Raw genomic sequence first — 18,810 nt, 5'->3', positions numbered from 1 at the left:
CGGTGTATCGCAACACTAGCCTTACTAAAATGTCGACGTTTATGTCCCCTCACTTATCATTCTGACACTTGACTTTGTAATAAAAGCATGTCATTCGTGCCAAAGCTTTCTAACTAACGTCTAAAAGTAGATGGTGGGATTCGAACCCAGGATATAGACTTAACCACTGAGCTATTGACGCTCAAATGACCTATACAAAATTCCTATAGGCAGTACAAAACCTAAAACAAGAACATACAAAAGAGCTAGAATCTCTGAGAGCTGAGCACGCAGCAAGTAATTCAGCTATGACAGCTCGGCTCGCGTACGAGCGCGCTGCAGCGGAGCGGAGCCGCGCCGCGCTGCTGCAGCTCAAGCAGGAGGCTGACCACCAGGCTGACAGGAAGCTGAGGGAGGTTAATATTAAAGTAAGTGCTATCTACATCTACATATAGCTATACTAACACTTAACTTTTATATACGCTATCAAAAATATATATATTTGTACGATTTTTGACAATTTGTCTGTTTGTTTGTGTGTCTTGATCTTCGAAATGGCTTAACAAATTTGGATAAATTTTTCACTAAAGAATTATGGTTGAATTCACTTAAAATTTAGTATATTTTTTGTTTTAATCAGTTTATAAATAAAAATCTGATGAAGATTTTACTTTCTTGAAGACATGTTTAGTAGGAAACTATACTTTTTGTACCTTGAAATTGATTTCAGTAATGACTCTAATACAGCTCGAATAGTTACTTAAATTGATGACTCCTTGATACCCTCAGTTGGAGAACCTGAAGAAGGAACTCGCTGAAAAGGAAGCTGGCTATGAACGTGCACTTAGCGACGCTCGCAGCCGAGCTGACTGGGATGTGATGCAACTGCGACATCTCCTAGATAAAGCTGACATCACGTACGCCAACAACATAGAGCAGATGACGGAGAAGTTCGAGAAAGAGAAAGGTATATACAACTAGCCATAGGAAAGAAGAAGAAGCTTGGTTTAGTACTGACCTTTATAAATGGATAGGTGATTGCTTTGAAATTACAGCTTTTGCTTTGTTCCGATTTTAACTCCTGTTGATGTTATTTGACAGTTAATTCTATGTTTATTATTAGTTCCAATTTACACCACCGTTAGAAATCACTACCAGTAGCGCCAAAATGTCGAAAATGAAATAGGCACAAAATACTACGTCCAATAGCCTGTCTATTTATAGAGGTTAGCAAATACTCTTAGTAGAAAGAAGCTTAGTTCGAGAAGGACAAAGATATACAAATAACTCTAGGTTAGACAGAGAAGTACGTATAAGCTATGCGCGAGAAAGAGACAGCTATACAAAAATTAGTTCAATAAAGAGTTTTAAGACGCGCGAGAAAGAACAATACATATTCAACTAGTTATGGTCTCCTGGTACTTACAACGCATAATGATATTTCCCTCGAGTGATGTTTTTTTATTTTTTTTATTAAAAAAAAATCAAAACCTACTATAGTGTGTCGTATTTAAGATAGATAAGTTAGACAAGTGACTTGTGTATAAAATATCTAATTAATTTTGTATGAGAATAAATGTTGTACTTAATGTACGGTTGTCATAGTAACGAACTATCGAGAATATCTCTTCTGTTATAAAATTAATCCAACAAATGAGTTATGTGATTTAGTTATTTTATACATTTTTGTATTTATTATAATTAACTAGCGGACTCGACAGACGTTGTCTGACAATTTGACAGTGCGATGGTAGCGCCGTCTGTCGTATCCAATGTAAGACATTCCAAAATCAACAACTACTAATAAATTAAAAAATAATTAAAAAAACATTGTCCAGCGGACACAATTGTGAATCTAAACCATTCCCAGATCCCCTTGAACACACACAAAAAATTTCATCAAAATCGCTCCAGTTGTTTAAAAGAAGTTCAGTGACATACACACTCACAGAAGAATTATATATATAAATATAGGCTATTTATCGCACAATTAATAAAAAAAAATTGTGTTCGTCAACATCACAATTTTTTGTTTAATATCTTATTTCTTTATATAGTTATGAAGGATAAAGTAGGAATAGAAAGAAACTATTTTATTTATATTATAATTCCAAATTTTAAATTGCAAATTCAATGAGAACAGACATAGAAAATCTAGAAATGTCAAACTTAATCAATCATTAAATAAACACTACAATTTCTTAACAATCTCCTTGTAGAACGATTAACAGAAGAATGGAGCGAGAAACTCCGTGAAGTAGAAGAACAAGCAGCTGTCGCAGCAGACGAGGCGAGAAGACAACTGGAAACGAGTCGCAGTAAGATGCTGGCGGAGAGATACGAACAAACATCCAAACTGAAAGAACAACATCGTATTGAGATGGGTAATCCTGGTACTCAATATATTAATAACCCTTTATTTATTCAAACATATCCTGTCATAGCGCCAATAGCCTAATGGGTAAGGGTAAGGAATTCCAATCATGAGGTCGGAGGTTCGAATCCCGTCATTCGACTATTGTCGTAAACCATATCGATTTGTTATAAATTTTTATATCATAACGTGGCAAGCAAGCGGTCACCTGACCGTTGCCCAGACATACGCAATTGTATATGCATTGCCTACCTTTAATCGACGTAGGAGAGGATGCACAGAAAGAAAACATTTTCCCTTCCCATGCATCCTCTCATCCGGAAAGTCCTTCCACTTCCCATCCTTTCCTTATAACAAAAGGGTGGGAAGGGAAAGAGGACTAAATTAGGCCTTGATCGACTCACTCAACATCTCTAGTGAATTATAAACTAATGTATCTTAAATAGAAATTAAATCCATCCAATCCTTCATAAAATAATATAATCCAAAAAATAATCCTACAAAATACAATACTATAATATATTTTAGAGAACCAATGGGAGCAATTCATGTCAGACAAGGAGAGTTGCTTGTCGCGTATGAAGAACGAATGCAGGCAAGAGGGAGAGGAAGAGAGAGTGCAGAGAGAGAAGGAGCTTATGCGGGAGATTGCAGGTTAGAGTAGGATAGATAGCTTCTAGAAGATTCCATAGTCTCTAATAAAAAGACGTAATAAACATTTTGTCTATAGAAATACGCAAATTAAATTTATTTAGTTAACTAGTTGTCGTCCGCGACTATGTCTGCACAGTATTAAAAAAAACGTAATTAGTAGCCTATGTGTTCTTCCAGACTATGTTCTATATGTATGACAAATTTCATAAATTCGTTGAGCTGTTCTGGAGATACCTTCATACATCTTAAGTTTCTCATTATATTACTAGCTGTGACCTGCGACTCCGTCTGTACAGTATTTAAAAAAACTTAATTAGTAGCATATGTGTTCTTTCAGACTATGTTCTATATGTATGACAAATTTCATCGAAATCTGAAGATAACTTCTAACATACATCTAAACATTCGCATTTATAATATTAGTTATATTATAAGTAGAAAAAAAAACCATTTTCTTCTAGAATTGAAATCTCAAATTCAATCGAAAAGCGTTGAATTTGAAAATTTGGAAGCGAAAGTTGCAAAATGTGGACGCACTTTGGCCGTTACAGAACAAGAACTAAGGTAAGATACGTCAAGAATTTCATAATGCATGCATTTTTTTTTATTTCCCGCATCTTTAATTAATACAAGGAAATATACATTAATTAATACATAATATGTTTCTGTGTTATATAAATATATATAAAATTTTAAAAATAATGAACGATTTGCTTGATTTTTAACGATTTAACCCTTTTACTGCTACTGAAGGACATCGCGCTATCATTAGTTCTAAAAGATGGCGACAGCACTTTTGACAGTTCACTTTTGGCGCGCACAGGTGACAGTCGTGTTACCGTATTCGTATTTTTATACATAATAGTGTGTCGTATTTAAGATAGATAAGTTTGACAAGTGACTTGTGTATAAAATATGTAATTAATTTTGTATGAGAATTAATGTTGTACTTAATGTACGGTTGTCATGGTGACGAACTATCGAGAATATCTCTTCTGTTATAAAATAAATCCAACAAATGAGTAATGCGATTTAGTTATTTTATACATTTTTGTATTTATTATAATTATTTAACTATTTATCGTACAATTAATTAAAAAAAAATCTTTCTGTTCGTCAACTCAGCAATTTTTTGTTTAATGTCGTATTTCTTTATATAGTTATTAAGAATAAAGTAGGAATATAAAGAAACGATTTTATTTATATTATAATTTAAAAACAATAATCCTGTAATTTACGATTGCAAGTTCTATGAGAACAGACATCGAAAATAGAAAAAATTCTTAATCGATTTCACTCAACCCATATCTAGAAATGTCAAACTAATCTATCTTAAATAGACACACTATATCTATAAAAATCTAGATTATTTCTAAAATTTCTATAAAAATGCTCTTTATTTTAGCATTTTTCGCAAATAGTAATAAAATACGTATAGCACTGAAAGGGTTAATAAATTAATAAATTATTATTGGTAGCAAATATGTCACAAAAGCGTAATAATTTTTTAGATTTTTTTTTGTCTATAACTTGCTTTTTTTTAATACCAATTAGATATTGTCTTTTGGACAAATTTAGCTACCACTTGCATGTTAAACATATTTTCATACATTTCGTTTAAAATTAACGGTTCATCTTAATAATTACGTACATCACAAATCAAACACTTTCAAAATTTTAAAAAAATGTCCAAAAGGCAGTATTTAAATACAAAAAAAACCAACATTTTAAAGCTTATAACAAAATCCGCGCCAAAAAAAACCATAATATATATTTTTAAATGTCAACACGCAAAAGCATAGAGTAAAGACATTTTTTAAATCGATACATGAAATATTGTAATTTTTTAAGCAAATATTAATTATTAAAATAGGAATATACATCATCAGCTCACTATACCCACTGAGGGGCTCGGAGCCTACCCTAAGTTAAGGGTGATTAGGTCATAGTCAACCAAACTGACCAAGTGCTGTGACTTCACACATATCTTTGACTTTCTCAGATATGTGCAGCATCACCATGTTTTCCTTCATCATAACGTCGGATAAATGTACATATGTAAATCGGAAATGGAAAAACACATTGGTACATGGCGGGATTCGGACCCAGGAACTGCAGATTGCAAGTCAAGTGCTTGACCACTGAGCCACCGACGCTCTATAGCAATATTATAGTGTGTCTATTTAAGATAGATTAGTTTGACATTTCTAGATATCGGGTTGAGTGAAATCGATTAAGAATTTTATCGTGTTTCGAGACATCGAAACACGATAAAATTCTATGAGAACAGACATGTTCTCATAGAACTTGCAATCGTAAATTACGGGATTATTGTTTTTAAATTATAATATAAATAAAATTGTTTCTTTCTATTCCTACTTTATCCTTCATAACTATATAAAGAAATAAAACATTAAACCAAAAACTTGCGGATTTGACGAACAAAAAGTTTTTTTTTAAATTAATTGTGCGATAAATAGCTAAATAATTATAATAAATTTAAAAATGTATAAAATAACTAAATCACATAACTCATTTGTTGGATTAATTTTATAACAGAAGAGATATTCTCGATAGTTCGTTACTATGACAACCGTACATTAAGTACAACATTAATTCTCATACAAAATTAATTAGATATTTTATACACAAGTCACTTGTCTAACTTATCTATCTTAAATACGACACACTATAATTGTTGAATTTGTAATATATAGGGTGTCACAAAAGGTTACGTACATAGGAAGGGGGATGATATGTGTGGTCACAAGGGTCACCAGAAAAATAAAATAAAAATTCCCCTCTGGGTATTAAAAAAATAAATGGCATTTTTTAAAAACTTAAAAATTTTACACCTTCTGGGGCAATTTTGTATCCAATGACCTACAAATATTGCTACATTTAAAAAAAAGCTATTATATTATCGTCAATAACCCTTTATCAATATGAAATAAAAAAACAATACAACAAACAAAGATTTTAAAGCAAAATTAAAATTGCCCCAGAAGGTGTAAAATTTTCAAAGTTTTTAAAAAAATGCCATTTATTTTGTTTAATACCCCGAGGGGATTTTTAATTTATTTTTCTGGTGACCCTTGTGACCACCCCTATCATCCCCTTCCTATGTACCTTTTGTGACACCCTGTATATAAAAATGTCGGGGGAATGATACGTAATGTCATGGTTGACAGTTGCAGTTGGCTCGGCGCGTTGGTCGCCGCGTCAAGCGCTTGCGTGCTCATGGGATCCCTCCGTCTCGCTCTCGCTACGTTTTTCCTCTCACTCGCACTATTATTTTATATTCACAATGTTAATAAGAAAAGATCGAATATTAATTATCATGAGACATAAGAAATATTTATTTATTTAATAACGGCTTTATTTAAAGTATATAGTTTTAAAATTATAATATACTGCCTAATTGGACTGATATAAGAATTAGTTACCAAAGAGAAATATAGAAATTAAATATTTAACAGTGGTAGAGCGAACTTTAACATCGCACGAATTGTCCCGTCTCGTCCGGATGAGTGTGCGTCCCGGAGGTCTAATTTACTCCTCTTTCCCTCCACACCCTTTTTCTTATAAGGAAAGGATGGGAAGTGGAAGTGATATTTCCGGATGAGAGGATGCGTGGAAAGGGAAGATATTTTCTTTCTGTGCATCTTTTCCTCCGTCGATTAAAGTAAGGCAACGCATATGCAATTGCGTATGTCTATGGGCAACGGTCACTTCGCTATTTCAGCGATTTCAGTTGGCCGCTCGTTTGACACCTAATGATATAAAAAAAAAGATTTACAAGTCTTTTTTTTAATTAAAAATTACGTATTATTTACTGTATTTTCTATAATTTTCTTTGGTTTAAAAATTATAATATCATAAAAAACATTTCGATATATCTAGTCATTGTCATCATTTTTGTTATTTACATTAATTGTATTATATAATTATTTTATATAACATTTCTTATATAAAGCTTTTCTACTATTTCCTATAAAATTCTGCTCAAAATGATCTTGCAAAATAACAATGTATATTGAGCCTATTAAAATAATTACGATATAATTTTTTTTGTTTTTTTTTTATTTTTTAATAAAAAAAAATGTCGTCTAACGTGACACATTCAATCAAATATTTGGAGAAAAGATTTTTTATATTATTCATATTTACATTTCTTGAGCTTTTAACACAAATAAAAAAACGATTAAAAAAATAAAAAAACTCTATAGTTAAAAAAAACAGTAGTCTATGGTTTCAAGACACAGTTCAATTTACAATTCAGTAATAACAAAAGTCCAACTAAAGTTTTATCCCCGAATCCGACTAACATTGTAACAGAGAGGCACTCGCACGGGAAAAGGAAGAGAGAGAGAAGAGAGGAGAACAAGCAGTCAGACTACAGCAAGTAGAGAAAGCAGCAAGAGAACAGATTGAGCATTTAACAAGAAAATGTGCTTGTCTACGTAAACTGTAAGTTATATTTGTTAAAATTAACATCAAATATAAATAATTAGAGCTTAACTATAAAGATATTAGGCAAATTTTGAAATAAATTTTAATTAAAAAATACGACAAACATTAGCGTGAATATTTAACAGATCTATTGGAAATATGCTTATGTTTAGAAAATTATATCTTGACAAATATACGATATACTTATCCCGAAAGTAGTTTTGGTGATACGTATTTCATCATCAGCTCATACTTCCCCACCGAGGGGTTCGGAGTCTACCCTAAGTTAAGGGTGATTAGGCCATCAACCACGCTGACCAAGTGATTTCACACATATCTTTGAATTTCTCAGATGTGTGCAGCATCACGATGTTTTCCTTCATCGTAACGTCGGATATATATACATATGTAAATAGGAAATGGATAAACACATTGGTATAGTGCGGGATTCAAACCCAGGACCTGTTTGCAAGTCAAGTTGACCACTGAGCCACCGACGCTCTTTATACATATTTATGCTGAAACATATAACTTTGACGTCCATAACTTCACCGGCGTTCAAAATGTTAAAACACGTGATTAACCTTTAATTCGAAGAAATTTTTTTGTACCTTTTTTTTTAGTAAAGCCATACTTACGTAATTTTCTCTAATTTAGTTCAGTAGATTTTTTTTAATTAGTTGTTCGTCACACTGGAGACCATCGAATTAAGGGTTAACTAAAAAGCGTCTTAGGTAAAGTTAATCTTTAAAATTACTAGCTTTTAAAATATTAGAAGGGCTTATATTTGAAGATAAATTAGATGTAAAATTGCTATAATGTCACTGATGTCAAATTGTTACTATAAAATTGTTTTTAATAACAAATTATGTGATTAATTTTACTAATATTCCAATTGCTTTTTAAAAGACGCTTAAAAGATATGGTATTTCGTCACTTTCGCGCTTATTTACGTTGACATTTCGTACAAACCATGGACAAGGGATCTCTAGAATCAAATTTATTTGCGTCCCGGAGGCCTAATTTAGTCTTCTTTCCCTTCCCAACCTTTTTCTTATAAGGAAAGGATGGGAAGTGTAAGGACTTTCCGGATGAGAGGATGCATGGAAAGGGAAAATGTTTTCTGTGCATCCTCTCCTCCGTCCATTTGCGTATGTCTACGGGCAGCGGTCACTTCGCTATTTCAGCGATTTCATGTGTTCGCTCGTTTCCCATCTTATGATATAAAAAAATCTATGAACCATAGACAATGGAAACTTTTTAAAAACAGTTTCGACGACATGCGCGCGCGGCTGTCAACATGCGAACACAACGCCGACCAGGGGGCGAGAGCGAGAGAGAAAGAGATGCAGCTTTTACGTACAGAAATCGCCAGACTTACTAAGATGTTGGTGGAAGAAAGGTATAAATCAGAGATAATTTGACGACATCTTATATATAAAATTCTCATGTCACAATTTTCGTTCCCATACTCCTCCGAAACGGCTTGACCGATTCTCATGTAATTTTGTGAGCATGTTGAGTAGCTCTAAGAATCGGACAACATCTATTTTTAATCGTCAATAGCCTAATAGTTAAGGGTACGGATTTCCGATCACGAGGTCGGGAGTTAGAATCCCGCCATTCGACTATTGTAAACCATATCCTAGCACAAGCCTAGAGCTTAGTTGGAATGGTTAAAGAAATATTAGTAAATTATATATAAAAATTAAAAAAAAATCACGCGCGGACGGAGTCGCGGGCTACAGCTAGTATAACAATAAAAATACGTTATATTTTAAAAGGATGCGATTGAAAATTCACTATTTTTATGTAGATTACTTTAATATTAGCCTGATTACTATTACGTTTATTTTATGTTAAAGTTAAAGACTAACTATAGCCGTGACTCCGTTTGCGTAGAAATAAAAAAACAAACAATAAGTAGTCTATGTGTTCTTCCAGACTATGTTCTATATGTATGACAAATTTCATAAAAATCACATCTAAATATTCGCATTTATAATATCAGTAAGATATGTTCTTTTAATTTATTCATCGTATCTTCTTCCTTACTTTATCTTAGATAATGAACATTTACAGTTCACCAAACTTAGGTGCTCGGACACGAGCTGACGGATGCGAGAATTTTAACAAATCTGAGGAATCTTTCCTCACTAAAGCCTCGATAACATCAGAAGAAGAAACAACTTCGCAACGAAAGGGTGAGATATTTTTATGTAAGTGAAAACGCTTAATAAATACATCTAATTGCTTGCTTATATTATTTTATTTTGGAAACTAACAAACCTCTATTCTTTGTATATATAAACTAGCTGTCACCCGCGACTCCGTCCTCGTGGATATATAAAAAAAATTTAATGAGTGTAGCTCATACATCCATCCACATGACATCCATCTAAACATTCGCATTTATAATATTAGTAAGTTAAATAAAAAGCAGCTCTTCAAATGAATAAATAGTATCCTATGTCCGTCTCCTGGCTCTAAGTTTCCTCCTCACCAATTTTCAGGCATATCGGTAAAGTCGTTCTTGAGTTATAAATAGTGTAACTAACACCACTTTCTTTTATTTCATAATTAGTAGTCAATGATTTCTCCCAGACTATGTTCTATATGTATGACAAATTTCATCAACATCCATCCATCCATTTAAACATTTGCATTTATAATATTAGTAAGATTTGATATTAAGAATGTATGAAATAAAAAAACAAAATATTCTCTCTACTTTTACTAATAAACTATACACTACTGTTTTCGTTATTCTATATGAATATAGCAATTCAATTTCATTTATTACGAAAGAAATGCCTTTTTTCTTTACTCTTCAGGCTATAAACGCTTAAAATTAACAATATTTACAGGAGGAACATCTCGAAACGTTCGCCGGCGCGCCAAAAGTTGAAACGTCAAACGTCAAATTGCAGACGTAATTCAAGACGTCCTAACATTCTAGCTGTTTCATACTTTGTATAATAAAAACCAATAAAATTGTTCCTTTTTTACCTTTTTTACAAGAAAAAAAAAAGCTTAAGCAAATATTTTAAATATATATCCTTGTATTCATTCTTTTTCATTTTAAAAATTACTTTTTATTTCGTCATTTCATGTTAAAATGTTACGAGTAACCGAATTCCGAACGTATCTCCATAGACAACAAAAATCGCGGGATTATAAATGTCAATTGGAATTTAAAAACAAAACTTTTGTTTTTTTTTAATAGCTTGTAGTTTGCAAAATATTACTTCGTATTTACCTTTTAATACTTTATACTCTTTTGTTATTCAAACGGAATTCATTAGAAAGAGAAAGAGTATTTAAAGTATTAGATAAGACAAGGATAGATAGCTTGTCGCACGAATTTCCCGCTCCGAGGCAATACCACATAGAAGACAAGCGCCATGAGCAAGTAATTCTGCAATTTGTCTAATTGCATGATAGTCTAGTATGTCGGAGACTAAATTCTATTCCTCTTCCCTTTTCCATTTATAAGGAAAGAGAAGTGGACTTGGTGCGGGAAGATAAAATATAATTGTATACATCCCCTCTTCTACCCATTTAATGTAGCCACCGATACTGTAACTTTTAACTTTATGTCTGTGGTTAATCACTTCGTTATTTAGCTGAAGTCAGAAATCAGATCGCTCGTTTGTCATCTTAGACTATAAGAATACTTAGTTATTAAGTATATTAATAATAAAATTATACTCCAATACTAAAAACATCAATATTTCTATCCGATACAGTGCCGGTGTATCGCAACACTAGTCTAACTAAAATATCGATGTTTATGTCCCCTCACTAATCATTCTGACACTTGACTTTGTAACAAAAGCCCGCCATTGGCGCCAAAAGATTCTTATTAATAATGTCTAAAAGTACAGATGATACAGATTTACAATGATGAATTATAGTTTTGAATTTCGCGGTTCGGTTTACGCGGTTTAAGGTAACACGATGCATTTTTATTCTCCTGCACAAGTGGGTAGTTTAAAATCCCCACCGCTACGATAGAGCGCAGGGCCTGAGGGGTTTGTGCGGGGAAATTTACAGTTGAGTGTCAGCATCGATAGACGACGGAACTTTAACGGAAAGAGACACATTAGACGTGTCGATTTCAGTCGTAGAGTTTACGGTTCCGCGATTGGTACGACGACGCGTCTAGCGCGCTTAGAAGCCGTGCATCATCAGGGTAATATTTTTGGCGACGACTACTTGACAGTGACTTATTTAACTTGATTGACACCGACAGAGTGATCAGGACCAGCAGACGGTGAACGTGGCACCAAATTGGTAAGTGCCACAACACTTATTTTCAAATTTTACGCCAACCCTTGCAACTTCTCGTAAACCGAACCAGTCGTAGTCTGAAAACATGATATTCAATATAATGTAAGATTACTTAAAGCTGTATTTACTCATTCGATATGTAAATAAAATGTATTTTGTAATAAAATATGATCCGAAAACCAAATTCCTTTTATTTCAATTACATAATAATTTTAATTTTGCATGCCTTTGAAGCGTTAGCCGAGGCTTTTAATTCTGAATTTAGTGTTGCCAAAACTGAGAATAATAACTTCGTTTTAATTCAGATTATTAAAGTTAAATAATTTGAATAAAACGAATTAGTTAATTAAAACGAAATTAAATACAAAATTTAATATCTGCATCTCTTTTTTCACCATAAATCCTACTTAGAAAGTACGATGGCAAAAAGTTATGTAGTCATAGCGTAAAAATTAATCTATCAATGTCAAATTGACATTTCTTTGACAAGAAAATTCATATTTGTATCCTAAGTTCCTAACCTAAATAGTTCGTATAATCGGTGATATAATATTAGTAAAAAATGTCTAATAGCAATTTATTCTTGAAATCCGGCTTCGTAAGAGCACCACTTCAAAATGGTGTCGGCCGTTATGTTTGTCAGTTACAAAGGATTGTGTTGAAGTTCTGCAAAAGTCATGGAGGAAGTCGAGGACTACGGTAAGAGATTAAAATATTTTACTATGTATTTACTTTAGCGTTTAAAAAGAAACGAAGAAAATTATTACTTGCTTTCTTAATTGTCTGTATCTTCACTTATAATTTTAGAGATTACATAGAACAAGATTTAGTCGACTTTGCATCAAACAATCCAAGTGTGGTTGTATACTTAAAGCCACGCAGACATCGGAGCCCTGTTGTAGTTGCTGAGTATTGTAAGTATTATTCTATTTGTCAGCTTGCATACATCCCCATTAATTAGTTAAATTAGAATTTTCCTCACAAGATTATCTTAGATTGATCAGAACATGTTGCATCATAATGTTTTCTTTCATGCTCTTTACCTCATAATTATCACCTCAACATACATACCGAGCGGCTTGAAGCCAAGCTAGGAGTGATAAGGCCATAGTCAACCACGCTGACCTAGTCCGGGACGGTTGACTTTACACATCTTTGAATTTCTTCTCAGATATATGCAGCATCACTGTTTTCTTTCACTGTAACATCAGATATATGTACATATGTAAATCGGAAATCGAAAAACACATTGTTACATGGTAGGATTCAAACCCAGGACCTGCAGATTGCAACCCCTGAGACACCAACTCTTTACCTAAATAATCTTAATTATGTATTAAATACGACCAACCTAGCATTCATTGTGCATTAAAATTTTAGGAATACAGAGAAAAAAATAAACAATACTTTTGACATAAAAAATATATAAAGCGTAAGCTCAAAACATTTTTGTCCGGAAGACCTTAACACTTATACCAAACCAATGAGGTTTATTTAGCGTTGAACATATGTTTATTTGTATTCAAAATTGTAATGTTAAATAAATACAAAATATATATATAATTAATAAAAAACTCACGGAATCCTGTATGTCTAAAACTTATCTTATAATTTGTAGTAAACGGTGACAGAGTATGGATGAGTATGCATAATAAAACCCATTCGGAAATAACAAAATGGATCGAAGTAATACGTACACAACAGGGTGATGTCTCCGCAACTAGACTACGAAAGTATCAGTACACCGATTATCCATCAATTCAAGGTCCATGGACACCGTTCACATATAAAGATCCTAAATTAAATATAGTCGAGTTACCCAATGCTGAATTCGGTGCTAACAACAGATTACCAATGACGGCAACTGAACAATTAAAGATTATGTTCGAGAAGAAACAATTAGAGATAAAACCAATAGATGAATAGATTCCTGTCTTCTTCTTATGTTTGAGGTATTTATAATACATTGAATATCATTTAGTGCTTTTAACCGAACTAGGATTGTAATAGACACATCTCTACATATGTATGTAAGTACTGCATCAAATCTTACCTTTGTGTTATTTTATTACGGAGTTATAAAGTGGGTTTTATTTATGTTGAATTAAAATTCTAAAGATATGGAAATTGCTTAATTTTCTTAGCCTTTCAAATACGTAGTTTTAACCCTTAGTAGCGTGATTTACATACGAAAGTGATTTATATTTAATATTACTGTGTTTGCTTGATAAAATAAAACAATAATTTTTTATTTTTTTAATTCGGTTGGAAAGAATATTAAACAACAGTAAAATAGGTACAGCCAACCTATAAAACTAATAGTAATGTGAACATTTGGTTTAAAAGATTGGTATCAAAATTGAAACTCTAGGCTAATAAGGGTTAACTTAGTACTTCCATCTCTGTTAATCTTTTTTAAACACACTTAAGGCACTTCACCTCCACATCCTCCAATATATTAAGTTCTCTGATATAATATTTAAACTTAAATTTGTTTTTTGTTTTAAAAATGTTCCCGTAAATTACCACTGGTTTTAAGACTTATATTATCTTTTTGAGTTATTCGTATTTTTGTTCTAATATTACGACTTCAATTTATATTATATACTTAAGCCGTAGAAATATTCAAATGTTTAGTAATTTAGTTAGATGAAAATGAAATAAATAAAAATTTCTTTTATTATTCAAAAAGTCTTTTATTTAACACAAGCCTTGGTATTAACTAAGATAAAATTAACAATCATATTGTAATATTTAAACAAATAATATTCCTTCAACTACGTAAAGTAGCATAGCCTTAACTATACCTGGCCTGAGGGTTCTTCTTCTTCTTCGTATTCTTCATTACTGAAGGTCGTGCTTGTCCTGGTACGCTTCAACGGCCGTGTCGACCAGCTGCCTCCACGCCGTCCTGTCTTCCACGGACAGGGGGTCCGGACCCAATCAATCACACAGTCCGGATGCATGGCGTTGGCAGCAGGGCGCTATTGCACAAAACATAATATCACTCCGGTGCAGAAGGCAAGGGGAAACCACTGCACTATTCTCCCATGAAACTTGTCATGAATTATGCTAGATAACGAGGGTTCTTCAATCAACTTAATGTCCTCATGATTCCATATAACCCCATGATATAGCAAGTACCTGGTCAAGTTATAACACAAGCTGTTGCCTTCATTCATCTTACTAATATTATAAATGCGAATGTTTAGATGTTTGAAGGTATCTCCAGAATGGGCATGACCCTGCTGCAATAAAACTAGCTTAATAAATATCCTTTGTGTTCTTCTAAACTGTTAATCATAAGGTGGCAAACGAGCGAGCGGCCACCTGAAGTCGCTGATATAGCGAAGTGCTCGTTGCCCATAGACAAACGCAATTGCATATGCGTTGCCTACCTTTAATCGACGGCGGAGAGGATGCACATAAAGAAAATATTTCCATGCATCCTCTCATCCGGAAAGTCCACTTCCACTTCCCATCCTTTCCTTATAAGTTAAAGGGTGGGAAGGTAAAGAGGACTGCATAAGGCCTCCGGGACGCACACTCATCGGACGAAACGCGGAATTGCTTCCACATCACGCCTGTCTTCTGTCGGTCGTCTGGTCGTGGTATTTCGCTGGGCCAGTTCGTGCGAACATGTTAAAGCGGGCTCTACCACTGTTTTATTCTACATCTATGATAAATTTCATTAAAATCTGTTGAGTTGTTCCGAAGATACCTTCAAACAAACCATCCATCCATGCATCTAAACATTCGCATTTATAATATTAGTAGTTCAGTAGTTCTAAGAATCTGCTACTTTGTAAACCGGAGTGAGTGGAGTCAGCGTCAGACTATAACTCTTCTGAACTGTCCTGTTCTTTCTTAATAACTTTCTTGCTGTTCATATGTGAGTTTTTAATATGTATTTTAACATATCTAAGTGATTTGAATTTCTTTCCGCATATTTCACATTTATGTACATTACCAGAGTTATCATGGACTCTTATCATATGCGTCATTAAATATGATTTGCTTTTAAGTATTGATTTGCATATAATACATTGATGTGGTTCGCTATGACAATTTCTTATATGTGTCGTAAGGCTTTTCCGATTAGTGAAGACCTTATCACATATATTACAAGGTTCTTTATTTAGTACATTGTTACTGGTTCGATGTCTCCACTCAGCTTTAACTCCGTCGTGTACATATTTTTTATGTCTACGTAGATATATTGGTGATTTGAATTTTATTAAACATTTCGAACATTCGTATTTCTCTTTGTTATGTTTATATTTGACATGTTCGTGCCATCTTTTGTAAGGTAAAATTATTCCGCATATTTCACATTCATGATTCATTTTTGTTTTTAATCGTTTTTTGTTTTTATCATGTGATGTCATATGTTTTTTGAGGTTATTAAGATTTGTATAGTATTGAGAACATATATGACATTGGAATATTCTATTATTTATTATAACACGTAAATGTTCCATGTTGTGTATTATTAAGGAATATCTGAAATGGAAAGTTAAATTTTAGAAAAATATCTGCGGCAAATCGTAATAAATATTACGATAAAATTGTTATAATGTAGTTTAAAGCATGCTGTAAAGTGGTCTGGTAAAGAAAATGTTTAATCGGCAAAATCACTTAACTTTTTGACTTATGTATTAAAAAATTACCTTTCGACGAATCTTTGACCACATATTCGACATTGATTGTTCTTTTCAGCTTCGTTTAATTTTTTTTCAATCTCCGCGAATAGAGCGTCGTTTCTCGCACACCAGATATCATCTGGTGCAGCACAATTTTCAATTTTTACGCTAACATTATAATCTAAAAGTTTTATTTCCTCTTCTTCGAATTCAATAGCTTCCTCTTTTATGATTATTTCATCCTTGAAATCCATTTGGTTATTTGCCACCTAAATAATTATAGAATTAAAAAACTGAAGTAGGGTAAAGATGAGAAATGGAAAAATATATTTTACTAAGCGAAAAAAACTGTTACAAGTTGTCAATGTCAACATCAGCTGTACATTTCGTTCAGAAATACGAAAATTAATCGATTTCAAATCCCGTTGAGTCGATTTTGTCATTGGTACTTTTTGATCCGATATTCGTATCGATTTAAATCTATAATATATCGATTCGTTGAGCAAGCATTGTTTACTTACAAGAAAGGTGTGAATTAATAATACAATTAAATAATAAATAAATAGTTTATTATCACAGCTTAATAAAACCTTCCCTTAACATTCAATTCGGGTAAATGATCAATTTCTTTTATGAATTCATCATAATCACAACAAAAACTGTGTGTGCCGTCATTCGAACGCCATCTTAACCACGAATAGTTCCGATTCCCATCACAGATGTCGCTGCAAAATGTTAACTCGTCTATTATAGTGGAGTTGTAATACGAAGAATTGATTGTTACAAAAGCCACTGCTGTTTTGTCTTCTAAATCATAAACCACCTGAAAAAAATAGATTTTTCGTCAATCTACCCTTATCTCTTCGGAGGATCGGCACACGTACTACTCCATACATCTCTAACAGCCGTCATTTCTAAATTCTGCCTTTTTACGCATATCCTCTTTCACACAATCTATATGTACTTTTTTTGGTCTTCCTCTACCTTTGTAGCCATTACATTCGCTCATGAATAATCAAGAACACTCAAAAAGCAACCCACATTTATAATTCATAGTTGCATAATTCGACCTAATGGTCGAAAATATGTAACAGGTAAGCTAAATAGCTTATAATTACAATTATTGTACGATATTCCATTCTAAGTGGGAAGCTAATTTAATTCTTTGACTTGCCTTATAATAGTACAGAGGAACAGGAATTACTCCGTTATTGTTTTCATCAGAGTGTAAATACAACTCATGTTGTCCTCCGGAGGCATCAGCCAGTGTACACACTCCGTATGTCCCAGTGTACACTGTCACCTTCTTTCCTCTGCTGACGACGCGACGCCGTAATGCCTGGATAAAACCATGTCTTACATGAAGACTTGCAATATATTTTACCTCTGTAAAACTAACACGAACCAACAAAAAAGGGTTTTGACTGACAGAGAGATTACTTTCAAGGTACGGAACCCTATAAATTATTAATAATCTAGTTTGAACATAAAGTCGATATTATATATTGCCTTGTATATACTCTGTAACTTTCAAGAAGATTAATTACCCTGCCACCTAAGTGCAAATGGTTCTCGCACCATTTGCACTTAGGTGGCAGGGTAATTAATCTTCTTGAAAGTTGAAAGCATATAGGCTTGCTGAAAATCAGCGTAGGGAGTGCCGAGTTCGTCCCTGTATCAGTTGAGCTAACAATCTTTTGCCACGTTCTTATTTTTTCTATTCATATTAGTTCCTAAGTTAATTTATTCTTTTTTTAGTTGGCAATAACGGTTTATTCTATTCTAAATGTTCCGCCAATCAGAAGCCGTGACGTAATATACAATCTCTTCTCATTGGTTGTTTGTTTAGAGAGTACTTCTTATAACTTACATCTTCTAACGCTGCCCAGTCTCCTGCGTTCCCTCGCATCCATTGTGGTGCAGCGTTGATATAGTGAAAGGAAGCGCGTTGATGACTCCGTAGTGAAAAATCCGCTCGAGGCGCAAGATGACCTCGTGTAAGAAACTGAAAAGATTTCAAGTCTTAACCTTCTGTGATTTCTACATTGCATTATGTGGAGCGTCGGTGGCTCAGTGGTTAAAGCACTTGACATGCAATCTGCAGTTACTAACTTCGAATGCCGCATTACCAATGTGTTTTTCGATTACCGATTTACATATGTACATTTGTTCATTACGGTGAAAGAAAAAATCGTGATGCTTCACATATCTGAGAAGAAATTCAAAGATATATGTGAAGACATACTCTTTCAATCCGTCTGTTCTCATGATACAATCTTTACTTAAGGGAAAAAATCAAGATAATTCTCACCTGTTTCTTGGTAATATATTGTTGATCCATCTGATCTCCAAGTGCGTCGTTGATTCTTGTTCTCTGATTCTTCAGCGCATATACATTTGCCATTCGGACTTTGC

At 33.2% G+C, this 18,810-nt stretch overlaps 4 protein-coding genes across 4 annotated transcripts in view; 2 read left to right on the top strand and 2 right to left on the bottom strand.

The window, feature by feature from the left end:
• The window catches only part of LOC106122837 (spindle pole body component 110), a 30,625-nt gene extending 20,167 nt beyond the window's left edge, over positions 1 to 10,458 (top strand). The window contains exons 8-16 of the mRNA XM_013318957.1: positions 210 to 407; positions 769 to 946; positions 2,199 to 2,363; positions 2,882 to 3,007; positions 3,469 to 3,571; positions 7,346 to 7,477; positions 8,730 to 8,861; positions 9,542 to 9,663; positions 10,327 to 10,458. Of these exons, the coding sequence (XP_013174411.1) occupies positions 210 to 407; positions 769 to 946; positions 2,199 to 2,363; positions 2,882 to 3,007; positions 3,469 to 3,571; positions 7,346 to 7,477; positions 8,730 to 8,861; positions 9,542 to 9,663; positions 10,327 to 10,367 (1,197 nt within the window). The 3' untranslated portion in view covers positions 10,368 to 10,458. The remainder of the gene's footprint in view (positions 1 to 209; positions 408 to 768; positions 947 to 2,198; positions 2,364 to 2,881; positions 3,008 to 3,468; positions 3,572 to 7,345; positions 7,478 to 8,729; positions 8,862 to 9,541; positions 9,664 to 10,326) is intronic.
• Positions 10,459 to 12,243: 1,785 nt separating this feature from the next.
• Positions 12,244 to 14,384, top strand: mRpL43 (mitochondrial ribosomal protein L43). The gene is made up of 3 exons (XM_013318854.1): positions 12,244 to 12,451; positions 12,560 to 12,666; positions 13,371 to 14,384. The coding sequence occupies exons 1-3, from the start codon at positions 12,315 to 12,317 to the stop codon at positions 13,676 to 13,678; spliced, it is 552 nt and encodes a 183-aa protein (XP_013174308.1). The 5' UTR covers positions 12,244 to 12,314; the 3' UTR covers positions 13,679 to 14,384.
• A 1,074-nt stretch (positions 14,385 to 15,458) lies between these two features.
• LOC106122786 (zinc finger protein 26-like) lies at positions 15,459 to 16,722 on the bottom strand. The gene is made up of 2 exons (XM_013318880.1): positions 16,423 to 16,722; positions 15,459 to 16,255 (listed from the first exon to the last, which is right to left on the bottom strand). Exons 1-2 carry the CDS (start codon positions 16,647 to 16,649, stop codon positions 15,589 to 15,591), a joined length of 894 nt encoding a protein of 297 aa, XP_013174334.1. The 5' UTR covers positions 16,650 to 16,722; the 3' UTR covers positions 15,459 to 15,588.
• A 253-nt stretch (positions 16,723 to 16,975) lies between these two features.
• LOC106122800 (uncharacterized) overlaps positions 16,976 to 18,810 on the bottom strand; it is a 4,193-nt gene continuing 2,358 nt past the window's right edge. Inside the window, exons 5-8 of the mRNA XM_013318894.1 lie at positions 18,707 to 18,804; positions 18,266 to 18,400; positions 17,570 to 17,734; positions 16,976 to 17,218 (exon numbers count right to left, since the gene is read on the bottom strand). Of these exons, the coding sequence (XP_013174348.1) occupies positions 16,976 to 17,218; positions 17,570 to 17,734; positions 18,266 to 18,400; positions 18,707 to 18,804 (641 nt within the window). The remainder of the gene's footprint in view (positions 17,219 to 17,569; positions 17,735 to 18,265; positions 18,401 to 18,706; positions 18,805 to 18,810) is intronic.

Source organism: Papilio xuthus, unplaced genomic scaffold, assembly GCF_000836235.2.
Source record: "Papilio xuthus unplaced genomic scaffold, Pxut_1.1 DF826776.1, whole genome shotgun sequence".
In the NCBI taxonomy this organism is placed as follows: domain Eukaryota; kingdom Metazoa; phylum Arthropoda; class Insecta; order Lepidoptera; family Papilionidae; genus Papilio; species Papilio xuthus.
Note: the sequence above shows the minus strand (reverse complement) of the source record. Positions and strands in the feature narration are given on the sequence as shown.